This window comes from Varanus komodoensis, unplaced genomic scaffold, assembly GCF_004798865.1.
Source record: "Varanus komodoensis strain SLA01 unplaced genomic scaffold, ASM479886v1 scaffold1, whole genome shotgun sequence".
In the NCBI taxonomy this organism is placed as follows: Eukaryota; Metazoa; Chordata; class Lepidosauria; order Squamata; family Varanidae; genus Varanus; species Varanus komodoensis.
Window position 1 is genome coordinate 59,693,162 of NW_025335268.1, and position 17,899 is coordinate 59,711,060.

A 17,899-nucleotide genomic window follows, 5' to 3' on the forward strand; every position below is an offset into this window, starting at 1 on the left:
GAACGGAGGAAAGGCAGGAAAGAGAGGAGGTTTTCCTTATAAATTGTGATTATAATGACATTAACACAAATAGAAACTTATCTCCTCTTTTTTCCCCTGAATGTATCTTTCAGGTAACTCTCACAGCAGAAACAGACTGTCGATATGTAACCTGGAGAAGAAAAAAATTATATTTGCTTTTTGCTAAACACCGATTCATTTCACGTGTGTTTTCAATTCTAATTGGGGATGACATTGCCAATAAGCTCTATGCTTTGAATGACAGAGTGAACCTGGGGAAAGGATTCCGATATGACATCCGCTTACCAAACTTCTATCATGAGTCTGTACCCAGTACACCTAAAAGACAACCTGCAGATCATTTTCAGAACAATTCAAGACAACATTAATGTTATCAATTGCAGCTTGTACTACACAAGACAGATTTTCTATTTCATTGCTCCCAGAATGAATCACTGAAAGATATCATTAAAAACTTTATGATAAAGAATGAACTATACTATAAAAAATGAACTGAGACTGCTTATAAAAGCAATTTTCAAAATAAAAGTCACTTTTTAGCAGAGAAAAAATATTGAGTTTGGCTCCTTTCACAGAGATCACAGAGCCAACCAGGCGTGCTTCTTGACGGATTGTGTATTATGATCAGTTTCTATTGACTCTTTCTGCTCATCTTATTACTTCGGGGGTGGAGACGGATATGAATCATTTGATAAGGCTTTGTTGTAATTGTGGTGCCCTGTGTATTGTATTTTCAAGAACAAAATTTGCACAGAACTTTTCTTCATGCTTATATGACCTCCTTGTTATTATTAATTATGTAAGTAGTTTATCTTAGACAAGAGCAACAAGCAAAACCATCTTTAAAAAGTGATCTTGAAAAACTTGCTTCTTTATAATTACAGTGCATAAGTTTGGTTTTCTCAATGTGCTGTGTCTTAAAGGAGCTGATATGCGAAACAAAGGAGATTGCTCAACCTGTAAATTGTGGAAGAAGGCTAACAATAATTTATTTCCTGTAAACATTCATCAAATTATGATTTGAGATTATTCTCTGGATAGTAGAGGCCCTACACATTAAAACAAATGGCACTAATGTAATTACATTTACTGTAAAGACTGTATAATTCCTATGAATTGCTGCAACTTATGAAGCAGATAAAACTGTTTGTGTTAGAACATACAGCTACAACCTTGGTTGGAAAGGGACAGCAGTTCTTAAAGAAGGTGGAAGTAGTATGCTAAAGGCATTATCTTCATAGTGTACTCATTTCATTTGTTTTGCCTCTACTCAAATAGGCTTTCTAGGTTTCTAGATGCTACAGAAACATACCCGACCTGTGAATTGAAATGATAATAGCATCACATTACAAGAAATGATGCCCTGTAACATACCAAAGAAAAAATACTACTTGCTTCTAATTTTAGACTTCAAAAAGTGTGAGTTTTTGAAGCAAATTGTCAAAACAGGATGACTATCTGTAAATTTTCTCATTGAGATGTCAGGAAGGACAGTTAAATTGTGAATTTTCGTGTCTGTAACAGCTTTGAAAAAGAGTTTATGATATTCATTTGACATAGGAACTAAGATAGTGATTGTCTACTAGGTTTGAATCAGTTGACCATGTCATGTAGGGCCAGTTTGGATACATGGTGATGATACCTGATGCATCAGTAAGCCTTACCTCATGCATTGGTACCTCATAGAATTGAGTGAAGCAAGAAAGTACTTTTGATTGTATGTCTGAACCAATTTTAGTTGAAAAGTCTGTGTATTTTTATGCAGTTTTAGTAATGCCATGGAAATCTGGACAGTTAACCCTATGCAGCAAGTGAAATTGCCTACATAGCTGCTGTAGATGTTTGGATGCCACAAATCTTCCTAGGTCCACCTAGTGTAGATGGGGATGAGCATGCTTGTCTAGCTCACAGTAAAGCTCCATTAGAAAGGGACTGGAGGCACTAGTTGGGTTTTGAAGGACTTGCCTTGGGTGCACCCAAAAGTCTGAGAATCTGGTATATGGATTTACTTTGGACCCTACAGTTTCTTTCCATATCACTAACTGCTTTTGAAACCCTTCAAAACTGCTAGGAATCCTGCTTGGAAAACTAGTCGATGTGCTCTTTGGAACTTGACCAACATTTCTTTTTCATATTTATATGATTTTATATCCTTCCTGAAACAACTTGAGGGCAGCTGGTTTGCCACCATGTGAACAGAGTGCTGGCCTGGAGGGACCATTGCTCTGATCTGGTATGGCTATTCTTATGTTCTTACAGAAGAAAATCAAAGAGAAAAACAGTTCCACTGGACCAATTATACGTAAAATTGCTCAACCTTATCATTGTTAAAGCATTGGATGATATCTCTCATGTCCTACTACTCAATTAATTTAGAAGTTATTTTGCTTTAAAAAGAAAAAGGTGTGTAGGTTTTCCTTTGTGCCTCATATGTGAAAAGGAATGATGATCTTCACTTTTTCTTATGAAGCAATATTGAAGCATGATAGATGTTGCAATATGTATATAGTCAGAATTGATAGGGAACTGAGTTTGAAAGCTTTGTGATTCACTGTTGCTAGGAGGTTTCTGGAACAATGATACTGTTTTGTGGAAAAGAAATGCTCTTACTATGTAAGAAAAATGCCATCATTTCTATAATCATGTTAGAAAGCTAGAGATTATTGGATGATTGGGTTTCAAGCTCTTACTGTATAAACAGGTTGATGCAAGAATCTAGTTATTTGTAAATGAAAGTACACTTTTCTAGATCTGGCCAGCAAAGGAGTAGGCAACTTGGATTCCTCCAGATGTTTTGGATTAGAATTCCCATTAACCTCTGCCAGCCTTGCTAGTAGTCAAGGATTATGGGAACTGTCACCCAAAATATCTGGAGAGTACCAGGGTGCCTTCCCATGGGCTGGAACATGACTAAGGGTGCAATTGTATTCATGTTTAAACAGAAAGAAAAGGTCAACAACTTCCAACATGCCTTATGCTGGCTATGACAAGCTGGCTGCTATAGACATTTTTCCTGCGTAAACATGCACAGAATTGTAGCACGATGTATTCTGCTTTACACTATTTTTTGCTGTTTATTTAGTTATATTTTACCATTCCAGCCAAATATGGATTGTCTTATTTTGTCCAAACTCTTATTTATTGCTTTAATCTGAAATTTTGAGTATTATTAATTAAAATAAATCCTATTATATCTGATTACACTAGAAGTAATCCAACATGTGAATAGTGTTTACATCACACTGTCAGTGGTGTGAAGAACTCTAATGAATTTGTGTTAGAGTTATATGTTTATACTCAGGGGAAGATTAGAAGCAGGTAAACGTGATTTATATATGGCGATGGCTTTAAAAATAATGTTCCATTCTTCTGAATGTTGTATACTGAGCTTAGCTGACCAGTCTCGTGAAAGTAGTTACACTTTATGGATGTTGGAACGTGTTTAGTAAGAACACCTATTTTCTCAGCATTACCAAATTGTTGTACATAATGTATATGACAAAACAATACAAGATAGTAGAAAGTTTTTGAAATAGTTTTGTAGTTATTAAAAATGTATGAAAAGCAATATTGGTGCCAGTAGACATGTTCTATTGTAAATTATGTGTCAGGCATTTTATATAAAGCAGGTCTATACTACAATTGTACTGTTGTCCATGCATTAAAAATATCAGATTCTAGAAAAATGCCTTTTAATTTTAAGGTAAAGCCCCTTGATTTTGGAAGAATGTCTGGCATGTGCAGGCAGTCTTACCAGTCCAGCTGCATATGTACACGTAAAGGCATCTGGTGGGAGAAGCAACTCCTGTGCATAGATCTGCAGCTTTGGGTGAAATGATGGGGGTGAACAGGTGCTGTATGTACTTTTGCAAGCACAATCTGGAGGTTGGGTCTGTCAGTACACAGATGAAAAGTGGAATAGAGTTTTCTTCTGTATATTGTTCTTTATTATATAAGCTAGACTAATTTTTGATTTCAATACTGGCAAATGGAAACAGTGAGAGGCTCAAACGTTAAAAGAAATGTTAGCAATTGCTATAAATATTTTAAGATCTATGAAGACAGAACACTTGAAAATGGTTATTGTTAGCCTTACATTAATGAGCTGTGCTGATGAATAATAATTCACTATATACTAGTTTCTCTGACATAGAAAAAATATTTCAATAATACTAGCTCCTGCTGTTATCTTTATGAGTGCAGACAATTATTTAGATAGTGGGGAAATGAAAATACTAAGTGTGTGTGAATAACCGATTATTATTTATTACCATTTATTTATTCTAAAATATTTATACTCTACTTTTTCTTCCTAAAAAGCTTTGAAAGCTGATAAAAATAATTATTAAAAATTGAAGAAGAGGTGACCCACTCTGATAGGGAAGATTCTATGGCAGGTGGCCAGACTTGCACAACAAAAGAGCCTCATACAGTAAATGTAAGATGTTTGAGAGCTGCAAGCAGGCACCCATGGACAGAGCCTGTGGGCAGCCAGTGGCAAGCAGGTGCCTGTGGGTGGCAAGCAGCAAATGGGCACCCATGAGTAGCAAGCTGTGTACAACAAAATAAAAAGCTGCATGCAGCTCGCAAGCCTCAGTTTGGCCAGCCATGTTCTAAGGAATGGAAAGTTTCCTTCGAGATAATATTGAAGGGAACTGGAAGGAAGAACAGTATAGAAAGTTGAGATATATATTGAACGAGAGCAGGAAGGGCAAAGATGAGATTTTTAATTATCTTGTACAAGGCAGAGAGACTGGAGCAAGATTAATTTACAGACTGACACACCTGAAGGATGTGACTAATTGTGAAAAAGTTGAAATGCCTACCAAGCGTTTCCAAACAGCAGATTAATTGTTGTAGCTTTTAGTACTCATACTGTGTAAGTTCTTCTCCCAAAAGGGTTCAAAATTCTTACGCTTTTATAATGGAAAAAGAGGCAGCATTGATGAAAAAGACACATTATTTTGTTTTTGAACACATTTTATATTTAGCTTCATGAGAAATGCAGCATAATGACTTTGAGATTTCAGGGATGACTTTGTGTTCTGTTGAAGGTATACTAAGATTTCTAATTGCCTTTCTGTTTCCATTTTTAGGCAAATTCAGTACAAACCATATCTTGTGTAGCTTGCTGGTTCTGTACAGATTAAGACTAATCACAACTAATCCAACCAAACCACTCTTTGTGTGTAAATATTAGTATCATAAATCCAGGGGTACAAGAGCATGGTTTCTTATATCCATCTCTGCTTTATTTTAATGTGCAGGCCTGTTAGAGAGCTAACACATAGAAAAGTCTGCTGTCAGGAAGAATGTCTTCAGGGGTACAGTCTAAATATGTAAGAGCTTGTAGATGGAGTAAAAGTAAAAAGACTTTTGAAGTCTACCAATGAATGTCTCTTCACATAAACATTCAGCATTAGGATATGTTTGGTTATGTCAACAGATTCCACTTCTCACAACCTTAAACTATCATGGTGGTGAGATAGTTCTTTGGCCTGCTCAAGCAAACCTGGTCTTCTTTGCATCCTTCATGTTTATTGCTTGCCACTCCAACATAATAAGCAGAGGGTTGTAGCTGCATTTTGTGCCACACTTTAACACAAGGATCTTTCAGTATGCTGGTCTGTGCTGCGAACCAACACTCTTGAACATTATAATTTAGATAAGGAAATGCATGGAATGCTTGACAGATCTGGAGAGAACACTAAACTGGGCAGGATAGCTAATACCCTGGAAGATAGGTACAAAATTTAAAGTGATCTTGATAGATTGGATCACTGGGCTAAAAGCAAGAGGATTAAATTTAACAGTAGCAAAGGCAAATTTTTGCACTTAGGAAAAAGAAACCAAATAAATAGTTACAAGATGGGAGAATATTTGGCTCAACAATACAACAAGCTAGAAAGATTTTGGAATTATAGAGCATAAGCTGAATATGAGTCATTCATGTGATATGGCTGCAAAAGAAATGCTGTTTTGGGCTCATTAATAGGAATATCACTTCTAAATCATGTGAACTACTAGTTCCCCTCTACTCAGCACTGGGTAGGGCCCATCTGGAGTACTGTGTCCAGTTCTGGGCACCACAGTTTCTGAAAGATGCAGACAGTCTGGAAAGAGTTCAGAGGAGGGCAACAATAATCAAGGGACTGGGAAAGGAATCCTGTGAGGAGCAACTGAAAGAACTGGGCATATTTACCCTTGAGAAGACTGAGAGGAGACATGATAGCATTCTTAAAATACTTGAAAGGTCACAAAGAGGAAGGCCAGGATCTCTTCTCCATTATCCCAAAGTCCAGGGCATGGAAAACAGGCTTGTGTTACAGGAGGCCAGATTCAGGCTGATCATCAGAAGAACTTTCTAAATTTTAGAGCAATATGACAATGGGATGGATTACTTAGAGTGGTTGTGGGCTCTGCTACACTAAAGGCATTTGAGATGCAGTTCAACAGCCACCTGAGAGTCCTGCATTGAGAAGGGGGTTGAACACAATGGTCTTATGGCCCACTAACCCAACTGTTGTATGAGTCTGTGTCTGTGATTCTTAGAGTGGTCTACCAGTTCATTAAATGAGGACCTCATTTCCATATGTTTGCAAAAATGATCTGAAATGTGCATGAGTTTCTATTTTCTTTCACTGAAACAAATTGAGAGTCCTGAATGAGGTTTCTATCATGCCTTTGGTCCCATTTCCCACCCCCTGATTCACAGAATTTTACCCAGGATCCAGATGTCATTGTGTGCTCCTCAGAACTCTCCCATGTTTTCCCAGTGCTAATTTGTTTTGCATATTACAGAAAATCTATGACAGAGGAAGGGTGGAACAGGTGCATAATGCTAGGTGCACTGTGAAAATAGGAACCGTCCCTCTGGAAACCTCCCAAACAGTCCTTAATTTTGGCTACATTACAACATGTAATACTTGTGCTGATACAAATTAGATTTGTTATTCTGTGATCAACTTATGCTTGGTTTGGAGTTTCATTTGGAATCAGAACACCTTTTTGGTACTGACGGTGAGCATTGCAAACTTTCACAAAGTTAATTAGTTTTATTGTAAGACAGCCCCAAGACTATTGGTAGTGGAGGGTATAGAAAAGTTTTAAATAAATTCCTATGGAAAGTCTTCTAGACATTATGTGTGAACAGCTATAAGCAGACTACTGTGCCCTGCCCTTCCTTTTCGTACCATCCTATTTATTTATTTATTTATTTATTTATTTTTCAGTTTATATCCTGCCTTTTTCCTACAAAGGGCTCAAGGCAGCTTACATTTCCTCCTCCATCTTATCCCCACAACAACAACCCTGTGGGGTAGGTTGGGCTGAGAGTCTGTGACTGGCCCAAAGTCACCCAGTTGGCTCCATGGCTGAGCGGGGACTAGAACCCAGATCCTCTGAGTCCCAGTCCCATGCTCTTAACCACTACACAACACTGGCACCCTAACCCAATACCAATATGAGATGCATCATTTTCCATAAAGGAAGTCACAGCCTTGTGTTTTCAAGGGCTGAGCAAGACTGGCCAGAAAGGACATTTTGAGTGCATTCATTCATCTGAACACTGTAAGTTAAAGAAGTCTTGAAACTACATAACCACCACTATAATAAACCATTTAATAGCCACGGCTCCCTGGGCAGTTCACAACAGATCACAAACTCACTACAGATAAAATGCAGCATACAATTTCAGTTTGAAACAATTTAAGCATTTGAACATAATTTCAATAACATACTAGACTTGTTAAAGGCAGCTTTCCTGCATCTGTCCTGCAGCCACTTACCAATAAGTTCCATGGAATTCAGAGGTCAGAGCAAAGATGAGTAGGAATATGAAGGTAAAATGCTGCTTTGGGAACATTAGAAACTGTTGATTACTAAATTTAAGTAATCTGCATGAAATCCTGAGAAAAAGATCTGTTCAGTGACCTGTAAGTTATTTGTGCAGTTGCATGGGTAGTTTGTCATATGGTGTTCCTTATTTTGTCATATGGTGTTCCTCATTATGTGTGCAATAGTACAGAATACAGGAGATCCCATTTAATAGCAGGAGGCAGGCTTAATTACATAGTTCTAGAAAGAAAGAAAAACAATATGAGCCTCTTGTTCATATTGCTGGAAACTGATTTGGTACAATTTACAAATCAATACTGCTTTCTGTTGTACCTTTGGATTCTTCTGGTATTTGAATAGAAGTTGGAGTCTTTTCATTAAACTGCAGTGCCGCTAAAATAACAGCTTTTTCAGTGCAATAAAAATAAGCTTGGTTGTGATTTGTGTTCTCTGCTGCATCTTGGAAAGTTAATATATAGGAGAGTTAATACATAGGAGATTTAACCTGAATAAAACATGGTAAGATGATTGATACTTCCTCCTGGCAAATTTTAGAGAGGGTTAAAAATGTTATATTATCACCCAATAATAATTATTAAAGAACCTGTCTGCAAATGGAAGAAGGACAGATGAAGGAGAATGATAGTGATAAATTTACATCCTTCCTGTCTATTAGGGGCAGGAAATAACCCCTGCTCCCAAATTGCAGAGGGACTTGTTTCTCCAAAGCTCCAGAGATGGCGCACAATGGATTCTGTAAATGTGTGGATTGTTTCTGCAGTTTTGATAAACTTGAAACTTTAAAAGCAAGTGACAAAAAGCAATACAATTACTTGAGGCTAGATAGTATTTTGGAATGGGGAAAACCTTGCTTGCTAAAAGTGGAGCTAGAGCTTCATTCACAGTGCTTTGAAAAACGTTGCATGTATACTAGCTGTGGGCAGAGTGGCATAAACAATGCAATCCTATGTATATACCACTCATTCATAAAGCCTACTGCTAATTATGCATAAAGAAGAGAGCTGTTGTTGTTTGTTGCAGAGTCGTGTCCGACCCATCGCGACCCCATGGACAACACTCCTCCAGGCCTTCCTGTCCCCCACCATCCCCCGGAGTCCACCTAAGCTCACACCGACTGCTTCAGTGACTCCATCCAGCCACCTCATCCTCTGCCGTCCCGTTCTTCTTTTGCCATCTATTGTTCCCAGCATTAGGCTCTTCTCCAGTGAGTCCTTCCTTCTCATTAGGTGGCCAAAGTATTTGCGTTTCATCTTCAGGATCTGGCTTTCTAAAGAGCAGTCAGGGTTGATCTCCTCTAGGACTGACCGGTTTGATCTCCTTGCGGTCCAAGGGACTCGCAGGAGTCTCCTCCAGCACCACAATTCAAAGGCTTCAATCCTTCTACGCTCAGCATTCCTTATGGTCCAACTTTCACAGCCACACATTGCAACTGGGAAAACCATAGCCTGGGAAAACCATAGTAATTTGGTATACAGTGAAGATTATATCCCATCTTTCATGCAATAAGTACTTCATGTATTTGTATTTCATTGTTGTACTTCACAACAACTCTATGAAGTAGGTTAGAGCGAGAGAGAACTCAAGCAGAAGATATTACAAGTGTATCGATGAAGCCGCCAGGGGAAGTGATTCAAATCGAACCTTTGCTCCTTTATCCCCTCTTGCTGGTGGTATGCTTTTATGCTGAGGTAAGAAGTAACTATGTGGCTAAAGGGTTAAGCCCCTCGTCCTTCTCTTCAAAACAAAACATGCGCAGGCGATTTGATCCTTTACTCCTGAGCGGCATAGTAACCGTATCCTAGACCTAAGGAAACTCTAATCCTTGATGCGTGCGCGGGACTTGGTTGCGATCTTCACGAGGATTTGAGGACTCTGAATCGTCTCTTCGTCATCACAGCCTAATCCTGTGCATCCATCCGGGCTTAAGATCACTTTAGGGCTGGGACAGGGTTGCTCCGCTACTCCGTAGAGAGAGGAAACACTCGGTATATGGTCAGAGGCGCTCTGTTCTTCAGTCTTAGGGTGCAAAGACTTGAGCTGCAGCACCGGTTCCGGATCGCGCATTGCTTTTGAACACTTCCCCATGAAGGCGGCGCTGAGCCGTGAGCCAAGAGAAGGGACTGGGTCCCGCGGTCTGGGTCCTCGCCGTCAAACAGCCGGAGGAGGTTTCTGCCGGGGAAGAGCCTGCGCGCTCCCGCGGTTCCCCTCGTTCCCTTAGCTCCGGCTGGTTGCAGGCATTGGGAGAGAGCTGGCGCCGCCCGCCACTTGCTGGCGGCCGCTGTCCGATGCCTATTTTAGTCAAAACCTCCTCCCGGAGGGTCGCGAGTGCTCCCCGCAGGCTCCTTTAGCAGGCGCAGCGGAGCAAGAGGGCCGCCGCAGGAGCTCGCGCTGGCGCGGCCACTTTTGGGGAAGGCGCCCCGAAAAGAAGCGGGACGAGCAGGTAAGGGCACTGACGGGCGAGAAGCCGGGCGGAGAGTGAGAGCCGAGGGCGCGGGCGCCTCGGCGCGGGAAAACAAGGGAGGAAGAGCGTGAGAGCCGAGGGCGCGGGCGGAAGCGCTGCAGCCCGAAGGAGCCCCGGGAAAGGCGGCTGCCGCACGCGCGGGGCGGGCGCACAGCACTCGGCGCTGCTTGCTGCGGCGCGCTGGCTTGTTGCGCGCCTTCCTCTGGCAGTAGCGCTGCGCTGCGCTGCGCTGCGCTGGCCGCTTCCCGAGGAGAACAACCCGCGCAAAGTAGGCGCGGCGGGGCGGGGGGGGGGGTGGGAAGGAGCTTTGGCTTAGCGGCCGCCCTCCGCAGGGGTGCGTTGGTGCCCCGGCGGGCTGCCCTGCTGCCATTAATTCGCCTGCTCTGCCGCTGCTTTCGATCGCGTGGAGGGACGTTTCCGGCGGTCTCGGACGCACCGGGTGCTGCGCATCCCGCGCCCCTCGCAGAGGCCATGCACGCGCCCCTTGCAAGAGGTGCTGGGCCCCGGACGCTGGGCAGCAGGCGGCCGCTCAGTTCGTGGAGGCAGAAATTCATTTCCCAATTAGTTACGCCAACCCGCTCCCCAGCAAGGCCGAGGGAGTTAATTCCAAATTGTTTTCAGATCCCCTCTATAAGACAGCTTTAGTCTTTTTCTGAGAAAAGTGACTGACAGATTTAATATATAATCATGTTCAGGTCCCTTCTTTTTTCAGAGGAACTCATAGCCGCACAGGATGAGTTCCCAGCCGACCCAGACCAGGTTAGCTTCTGTAAGGTTGTTGCATCATCTGCCTTGAGATATTCTATTTTCTTACACTCCAGCGCTGAGAGGCATCAATGTTGCATTGTACTGTTTTAAAATTGCATTTTAAATGTGATTTTAATCATGCTTTTCAGTATTCCCATGAAAACTGCTTAGGGATTGTTTAAATATTTAGCAGAATATAAATGGTTACAATAAATGAATATCTTCACTCCCCCTTTCAACCCCCTCCTCCTATGACCTGAGCCCTGCATTTTGAAATGAACAGAGCCTTTGAGAGTGGAGATCTTGCTTAATGTGACTTAGAGGCACTCTGAACATACTCGAACGTCCAGACACTTTTTGTATGGCACCACAGGCTCTTTGGATAAGGCCTCATGCTTGCAATTGGAGGATAAAGCTAAGCCTAGCTGAGCACCTTTTGTCTTCCCCAGCATGGACCCTCTTGTCCACCGCATTTGGAGTTGCCTGCATCTGTGTGGTGCTGAATGTGGAACCGCTTCAGAGAGGAAAGGAAGCGATAAGTGTGCCTTGTCAGTCCCTGTTCCCAAAGTGTTCCACTGCTATTTTCAGTTGCGCTGGTCCTTGGTGAGGAATGCCAGCTGTACTTTGGCAGTAGGACTTGGCTGGTATCAACCCCTTATCATCCCCTTCCATTTTTGTCAGTCCCCCCAGTTGCTAATTGGTGAGAGTCGCCTGCTGCTACTTGGTTTCACACATTTCAGGACAGTGGGTGGTATCCTGTGAACCCCTGCTGTTATGACTTCCCTCTGTGGAACAAGGGGAAGCAATTCTCTTTCCTGGTCAAGCCTGCTTTGAACTTTGAGGTAATGCTTGTGAAATGAACTTTGTCCAGTGGGCTTCTGTAGAGCCATACTAGATTATATGTTTTATATTCGCAGGACTGCAGCTATAAAGAGGAAAAATGTGTGCAGTGCTAAATTAATTATACAACTGCATAATTCTCTCTGTCCTGTAGGCTTATAGTATCTTTTCCTTCTCAGATGTATCTTTTAAAACATGCCATAAAACATCAACAATATCTTGAATGGATAATTTTGTTGGACATTTATATGAAAAGGGTGATGTGGAACCCTTAAAAAAGGTGAAAATGTTGTCTGTTTCTTTGCAGGACTACTTGACTATTTATAAGGACACTTTCTCTGAAGCAACAAAAAGCCAGGTGATGTAAACAAGATAGTGGGAATTATGATGTCTGTAGATCAGTCATCTGATGTAGGAGTCAATATTTTATGGCACTGAAGTTCAGTTTATCTTTTTTCCGTTTGACTCCCAAAGCAATTTGTCTTCACTCCCTAGCAAACCTATTTGCTTAGGACTTGTATATCTGCAGTACTCAGCCATAGACAGCTATTATCATTCATCCATATCTGTTTATAGTACTTGTATAATGCAAGATATGTAATACTCCAGTATTTTTTCTGACTTCACTGAGGCAAAGGACCAGAGTAGGTGAAATGTGACAGATATGTGGAATATCTCCAGCAAGTATTTGCTTTTACTTTGCTACTGCTATAAGGAACTCCCAAGTCAGACTGCCAGCAGTATGGAGTGCCTTTAAACTGAGCCATCTTGAATTCCCTAATGCAAGAAGGGTGGGATATAAATTGAATTAAGTTTCCCCCAGGCCATTTCCCTTATTGAAAATTGCATATGGATGTTCAGGAAGGAATTATGTAATGTTAGCCAGCGTGACTGAGACTACAGTGCCCTGCTCATATGGAAATAAACCTTTTTAAGTAATGCCTGGATAGGGCTAAAGGATGCTGTTTTTGTTAGAACAATTCTTTTGCTCTTATGCAAACTTATGCAGAGTCTACTGGTTAACCAATACAAGTTAAATGTACGTTAGTCATCTAAGTTCTCTAAGGGAGTGACCATAGTATTTGCTTTGTATGTAGCAAGACTGATCCTCAGCATTTCCTAGTAGGGCCAGGAAGCAAATATTCCTGAAACCTGGAGCACCTCTGGAAGCCACATAGAGACAAGAGGGCTTAGATGGATCAGAGGTCTGGTGCAGCATAAGGCAGGTTTCTATGTTCCCTGAGTCATAGTTTTAGAAAGTGAATCAAAATTAAAAATCAGTAAATCTGTTTGCCCTTGGTGTGCTATTTAGCATTTTTGTTATGAAAACAGTAAAAAGTTACAGTTGCCATGAGTGAGATGCAGCTCGCCTTTAATACAAACAAGAAACAATAATGAAAACTGAACAAAAACAGAGGGAGCTGGTGCCAAACAAATAAATGTGAGTAGAAAGGAATTAGATTTCATATTTCTTTAGTAAAACTTCTGCAGTTTTCTATAGGCTATTTATCAAGGGCCGGCTGTATTTTTCAGTAAGACGTGTACTTCACTTATGTCCATGCATGGGCAGTTCTGATGAGGAATAAAATTCATTATCAGTCCTTGTGTCAAGTTTGAAGATAAGTAAACCTATTTCTGCAGCACTTTAAAATTGGCTGTCAGAAAAATTGTGCTGTCTTTTGGTTCTTACTATCTGCTTCCTAGCATTGTAATAAGTACTATATTTAGTAGTACTGCTTAATGTCTCTGCTACATGGCAGCTTGATAGGTGTGGGATAGATAAGGTGAACAACTTTATTTTTAAGTAGTCCATGCTAAAACTTACTCAGAGCATAGAAGCCAGCCTCTGTTCTATAGGCCACTTTGCTGAATGTATTCCAGGAATACAGAAAAGTGTTAGGGGTTACCATTTGAATTTTTCTGTAGAAAAATATCATGGGTCAGTTCTAACACAAAGCATGTAAAAGTTGAAGTGATAGCATGGACACAATGTTGATCTTTTCAACGTGTTCATGTATGGAGTTTTAATTTCTTGAGGATTTGTCTTTATATATCCACAGCTTGAATACTTTGAAAACCTTGAAGATAAAACTATGGATTCAAACTGCAAGCATGAGTCATTGTATTGTATTTTACTACTTACCTTAATAATCTTTTAATATATTTATAGATTGACAGACGACTTCAAGATGAACTCCATAGAAGCCAGTTCAATCACAGTGACCCCTTTGAATTTCATCCCAGATCTCAGTAATGCCACCTCTGTGCCTTTGAACGAAACTGTGTGTGAAAATTGGCGCGAAATTCATCATCTTGTGTTTCATATGGCCAATATTTGTTTTGCGGTAGGATTGGTTATTCCAACCACTTACAATCTTCATATGATTGTCCTACGAGTCATGCTAACAATAGGTAAGGTATTCAATCTATGAAGTATAAATCAGATTTTGGGGGATTTAATTCCTTTAAGCAATTCTGAGCACTATGCCAAACAGGTTTTGATGAACACTAGTCCTCCCACTTTTTCCACATTAACACATAAACTGCTTTTGAAATTCCCTTATGTTTTGGAAGCATTTTGTCATCCTGTGCAGGATTCTGCATGAAGGTTGGTGTGACAAGTACCAATGTGGTTCACACATGACTTCTCTGTAGCCATAGAGCGGGAAGCATTGCTCTGGAATGCTTCAGGTGCTCCCACTGGATGAATTTGCTTGTGTGTTGAGCAGGGAAAAGGCCTTTACAATTGTAGTATCCCACGAGTAGAAAACATCCTTTCCTGATGGGGAAGACAAGTCTTTTTCCCACTCTAAGCTATTTGCACTGAAATTTTATGCGTATCTAGTCAGATCTATGTCCTGCTGATTTCAGTGGGACTTTTAAGTGAGTGTGAATAGGATTGCATCTTGCATTTTCAGTGGTTTGCAATCATGCTGTATTTCCATGTGTATGGTTTTATTAAATCCTTATCACTGCTATGCAGATACTGTCAAACTTGGTAATCATTGTTATTAAGTTTATGGCCTCTGTCTTTGAGGCACAACCTCAGAAGCCTATTCCGCTGCACTTTTAGTGGAGTAGAGAGCAATGTGTGTAAGTGCGTAAATTCTTTTCATCATTGGGAAAATTTGCATCAGTTTAGACTTCTTTATTGTCTGTGGAGAGATCTGCACAGATTTAACTTAAACTTCTGGGGAGATTTGTGTTAATATGCGAAAGCTTTAGTGAAGATCTATAGACATTTCCAGATTTTTTCTTTTTAATGACAAGTTCTGTTGTTAGTCACGAAGTCGTGTCCAACCCATCGCGACCCCATGGACAACATTCCTCCAGGCCTTCCTGTCCTCCACCATCCCCCTGAGTCCACTTAAGCTCACACCAACTGCTTCAGTGACTCTATCCAGCCACCTCATTCTCTGCCATCCCCTTCTTCTTTTGCTATCTATTGTTCCCAGCATTAGGCTCTTCTCCAGGGAGTCCTTCTCATTAGGTGGCCAAAGTATTTGAGTTTCATCTTCAGTGTCTGGCCTTCTAAAGAGCAGTCAGGGTTGATCTCCTCTAGGACTGACCGGTTTGATCACCTTGCGGTCCAAGGGACTCGCAGGAGTCTCCTCCAGCACCACAATTCAAAGGCCTCAATCTTTTTGCGCTCAGCCTTCCTTATGGTCCAGCTTTCACAGCCATACATTGCAACTGGGAAAACCATAGCCTTGACTATACGCACTTTTGTTGGCAGGGTGATGTCTCTGCTTTTTAGTATGCTGTCTAGATTTGCCATAGTTTTCCTCCCCAGGAGCAAGCATCTTTTAATTTCTTGGCTGCAGTCCCCGTCTGCGGTGATCTTGGAGCCCAGGAAAATAAAATCTGTCACTACCTCCATTTCTTCCCCATCTATTTGCCAGGAAGTGAGAGGACTGGATGCCATGAGCTTAGTTTTCTTAATGTTGAGTTTCAAGCCAACTTTTGCGCTCTCCTCCTTCACCCGCATCAAGAGGCTCTTCAGATCCTCTTCACTTTCTGCCATCAGAGTGGTATCATCTGCATATCTGAGGTTGTTGATATTTCACCCAGCAATCTTAATTCCAACTGGTGATTCATCTAGCCCTGCCTTTCTCATGATGTGCTCTGCATATAAGTTAAATAGACAGGGTGACAGGACACAGCCTTGCCGAACTCCTTTCTCAATTTTGAACCAAGCAGCGGTTCCATGTCCAGTTCTCACTGTTGCTTCTTGACCCGCATAAAAGTTTCTCAAGAGACAAATAAGATGGTCTGGTACTCCCATCTCTTTAAGAACTTGCCACAATTTGTTGTGATCCACACAATCAAAGGCTTTAGCATAGTCAATGAAGCAGATGTTTTTCCGGAACTTCCTAGCTTTCTCCATGATCCAGTGTATGTTGGCAATTTGATTTGTAGTTCCTCTCCCTCTTCGAAATCCTGCCTGTACTTCTGGTAGTTCTCGGTCCACATACTGCTGGAACCTAGCTTGTAGGATTTTGAGCATAACTTTGCTAGCATGTGAAATTAGTGCAATGGTGCGGTAGTTTGAACATTCTTTGGCATTGCCCTTCTTTGGGATCAGAATGTAAACTGACCTTTTCCAATCCTGTGGCCACTGCTGAGTTTTCCAAATTTGCTGGCATATTGAGTGTAGCACTTTTATTGCATTGTCTTTTAAGATTTTGAATAGCTCAGCTGGAATACTGTCACCTCCACTAGCTTTGTTGCTGCTCAGACTTCCTAAGGCCCATTTGACTTTGCATTCCAGGATGTCCAACTCGAGGTCAGTGACCACCCCATTGTGGTTATCAGGGACATTAAGCTCTTTCTTGTATAGTTCTTCTGTGTAATCTTGCCACTTCTTCTTAATCTCTTCTGCCTCTGTTAGGTCCCTGCCATTTTGGTCCTTTATCATGCCCATCTTTGCATGAAACGTTCCCTTCATATCTCCAATTTTCTTGAAGAGATCTCTGGTCCTCCCTATTCTATTGTTTTCTTCTATTTCTTTGCACTGTTCATTTAAGAAGGCATTCTTATCTCTTCCAGCTATTCTCTGGAATTCTGCATTCAATTGGGTGTATCTTTCTCTTTCTCCCTTGCCTTTTGTTTCCTATCTTTCCTCAGCTATTTGTAAAGCTTTCTCAGACAGCCATTTTGCTTTCTTGCATTTCTTTTTCTTTGGGATGGTTTTAGTTGCTGCCTCTTGTACAATGTTGCAAACCTCTGTCCATAGTTTTTCAGGCACTCTGTCTATCAGATCTAATTCCTTACATCTTTTTGTCACCTCTACTGTATATTCATCAGGGATATGATTGAGGTCATATCTGAGTGGCCTAGTGCTTTTCCCTACTTTCTTCAATTTAAGCCTAAATTTTGCAACAAGAAGCTCATGATCTGAGCCACAGTCAGCTCCTGGTCTAGTTTTTACTGACTGTATAGAGCAGGGGTCTCAAACTCACGGCCCGTGGGCCAATTGCTGGGATGGGCGGGGCATGGGGGAGGGGCCCTGCGGCCTTCAAAGTGCCAGAGGCACCTGGGCCAGCCTCTGGGAGCAATGCGGGATGAGCGGCCCACCACCACCGCGGTGGTGTAATACTTGATGTGGCCCAGCCTCACCCAGACTCTACTTCCAGAGGCCCCCAGGTAAGTTGAATTTGAGACCCCTGGTATAGAGCTTCTCCATCTTTGGCTGCAGAGCACATAGTCAATCTGATTTCTGTGTTGACCGTCTGGTGATGTCCATGTGTAGAGTCGTCTCTTGAGTTGTTGGAAAAGAGTGTTTGCTATGACCATCATACTCTCTTGAGAAAATTCTACCAGCCTGTGCCCTGCTTCATTTTGTACTCCAAGGCCAAACTTGCCTGTTATTCCAGTTATCTTTTGGCTTCCTACTTTAGCATTCCAATCCCCCATGATGATAAGGACATAATTTTTTGGAGTTAATGCTAGAAGGTGTTGTAGGCCTTCATA

The 17,899-nt window shown here is 41.3% G+C and overlaps 1 protein-coding gene across 7 annotated transcripts in view; it reads left to right on the forward strand.

Annotated features, from left to right (window-relative positions):
- Positions 1 to 17,899, forward strand: part of BVES (blood vessel epicardial substance) — a 63,045-nt gene that overhangs the window by 26,632 nt on the left and 18,514 nt on the right. For 2 of the 7 annotated variants that reach the window (XR_006414433.1, XR_006414432.1), the window contains exons 4-5: positions 114 to 820; positions 12,234 to 12,247. Coding sequence is in view for 5 of the 7 variants with exons in the window: in XM_044427242.1 (XP_044283177.1) it covers positions 114 to 300; positions 7,417 to 7,431; positions 14,147 to 14,338 (394 nt within the window). In the remaining 2 variants the exon portion in view is untranslated. Of the gene's footprint in view, positions 1 to 113; positions 821 to 7,416; positions 7,432 to 10,154; positions 10,319 to 11,396; positions 11,929 to 12,233; positions 12,285 to 14,096; positions 14,339 to 17,899 lie in introns of those variants that run through there. The other 5 variants (XM_044427242.1, XM_044427203.1, XM_044427211.1 and 2 more) reach the window with 5 other exon arrangements.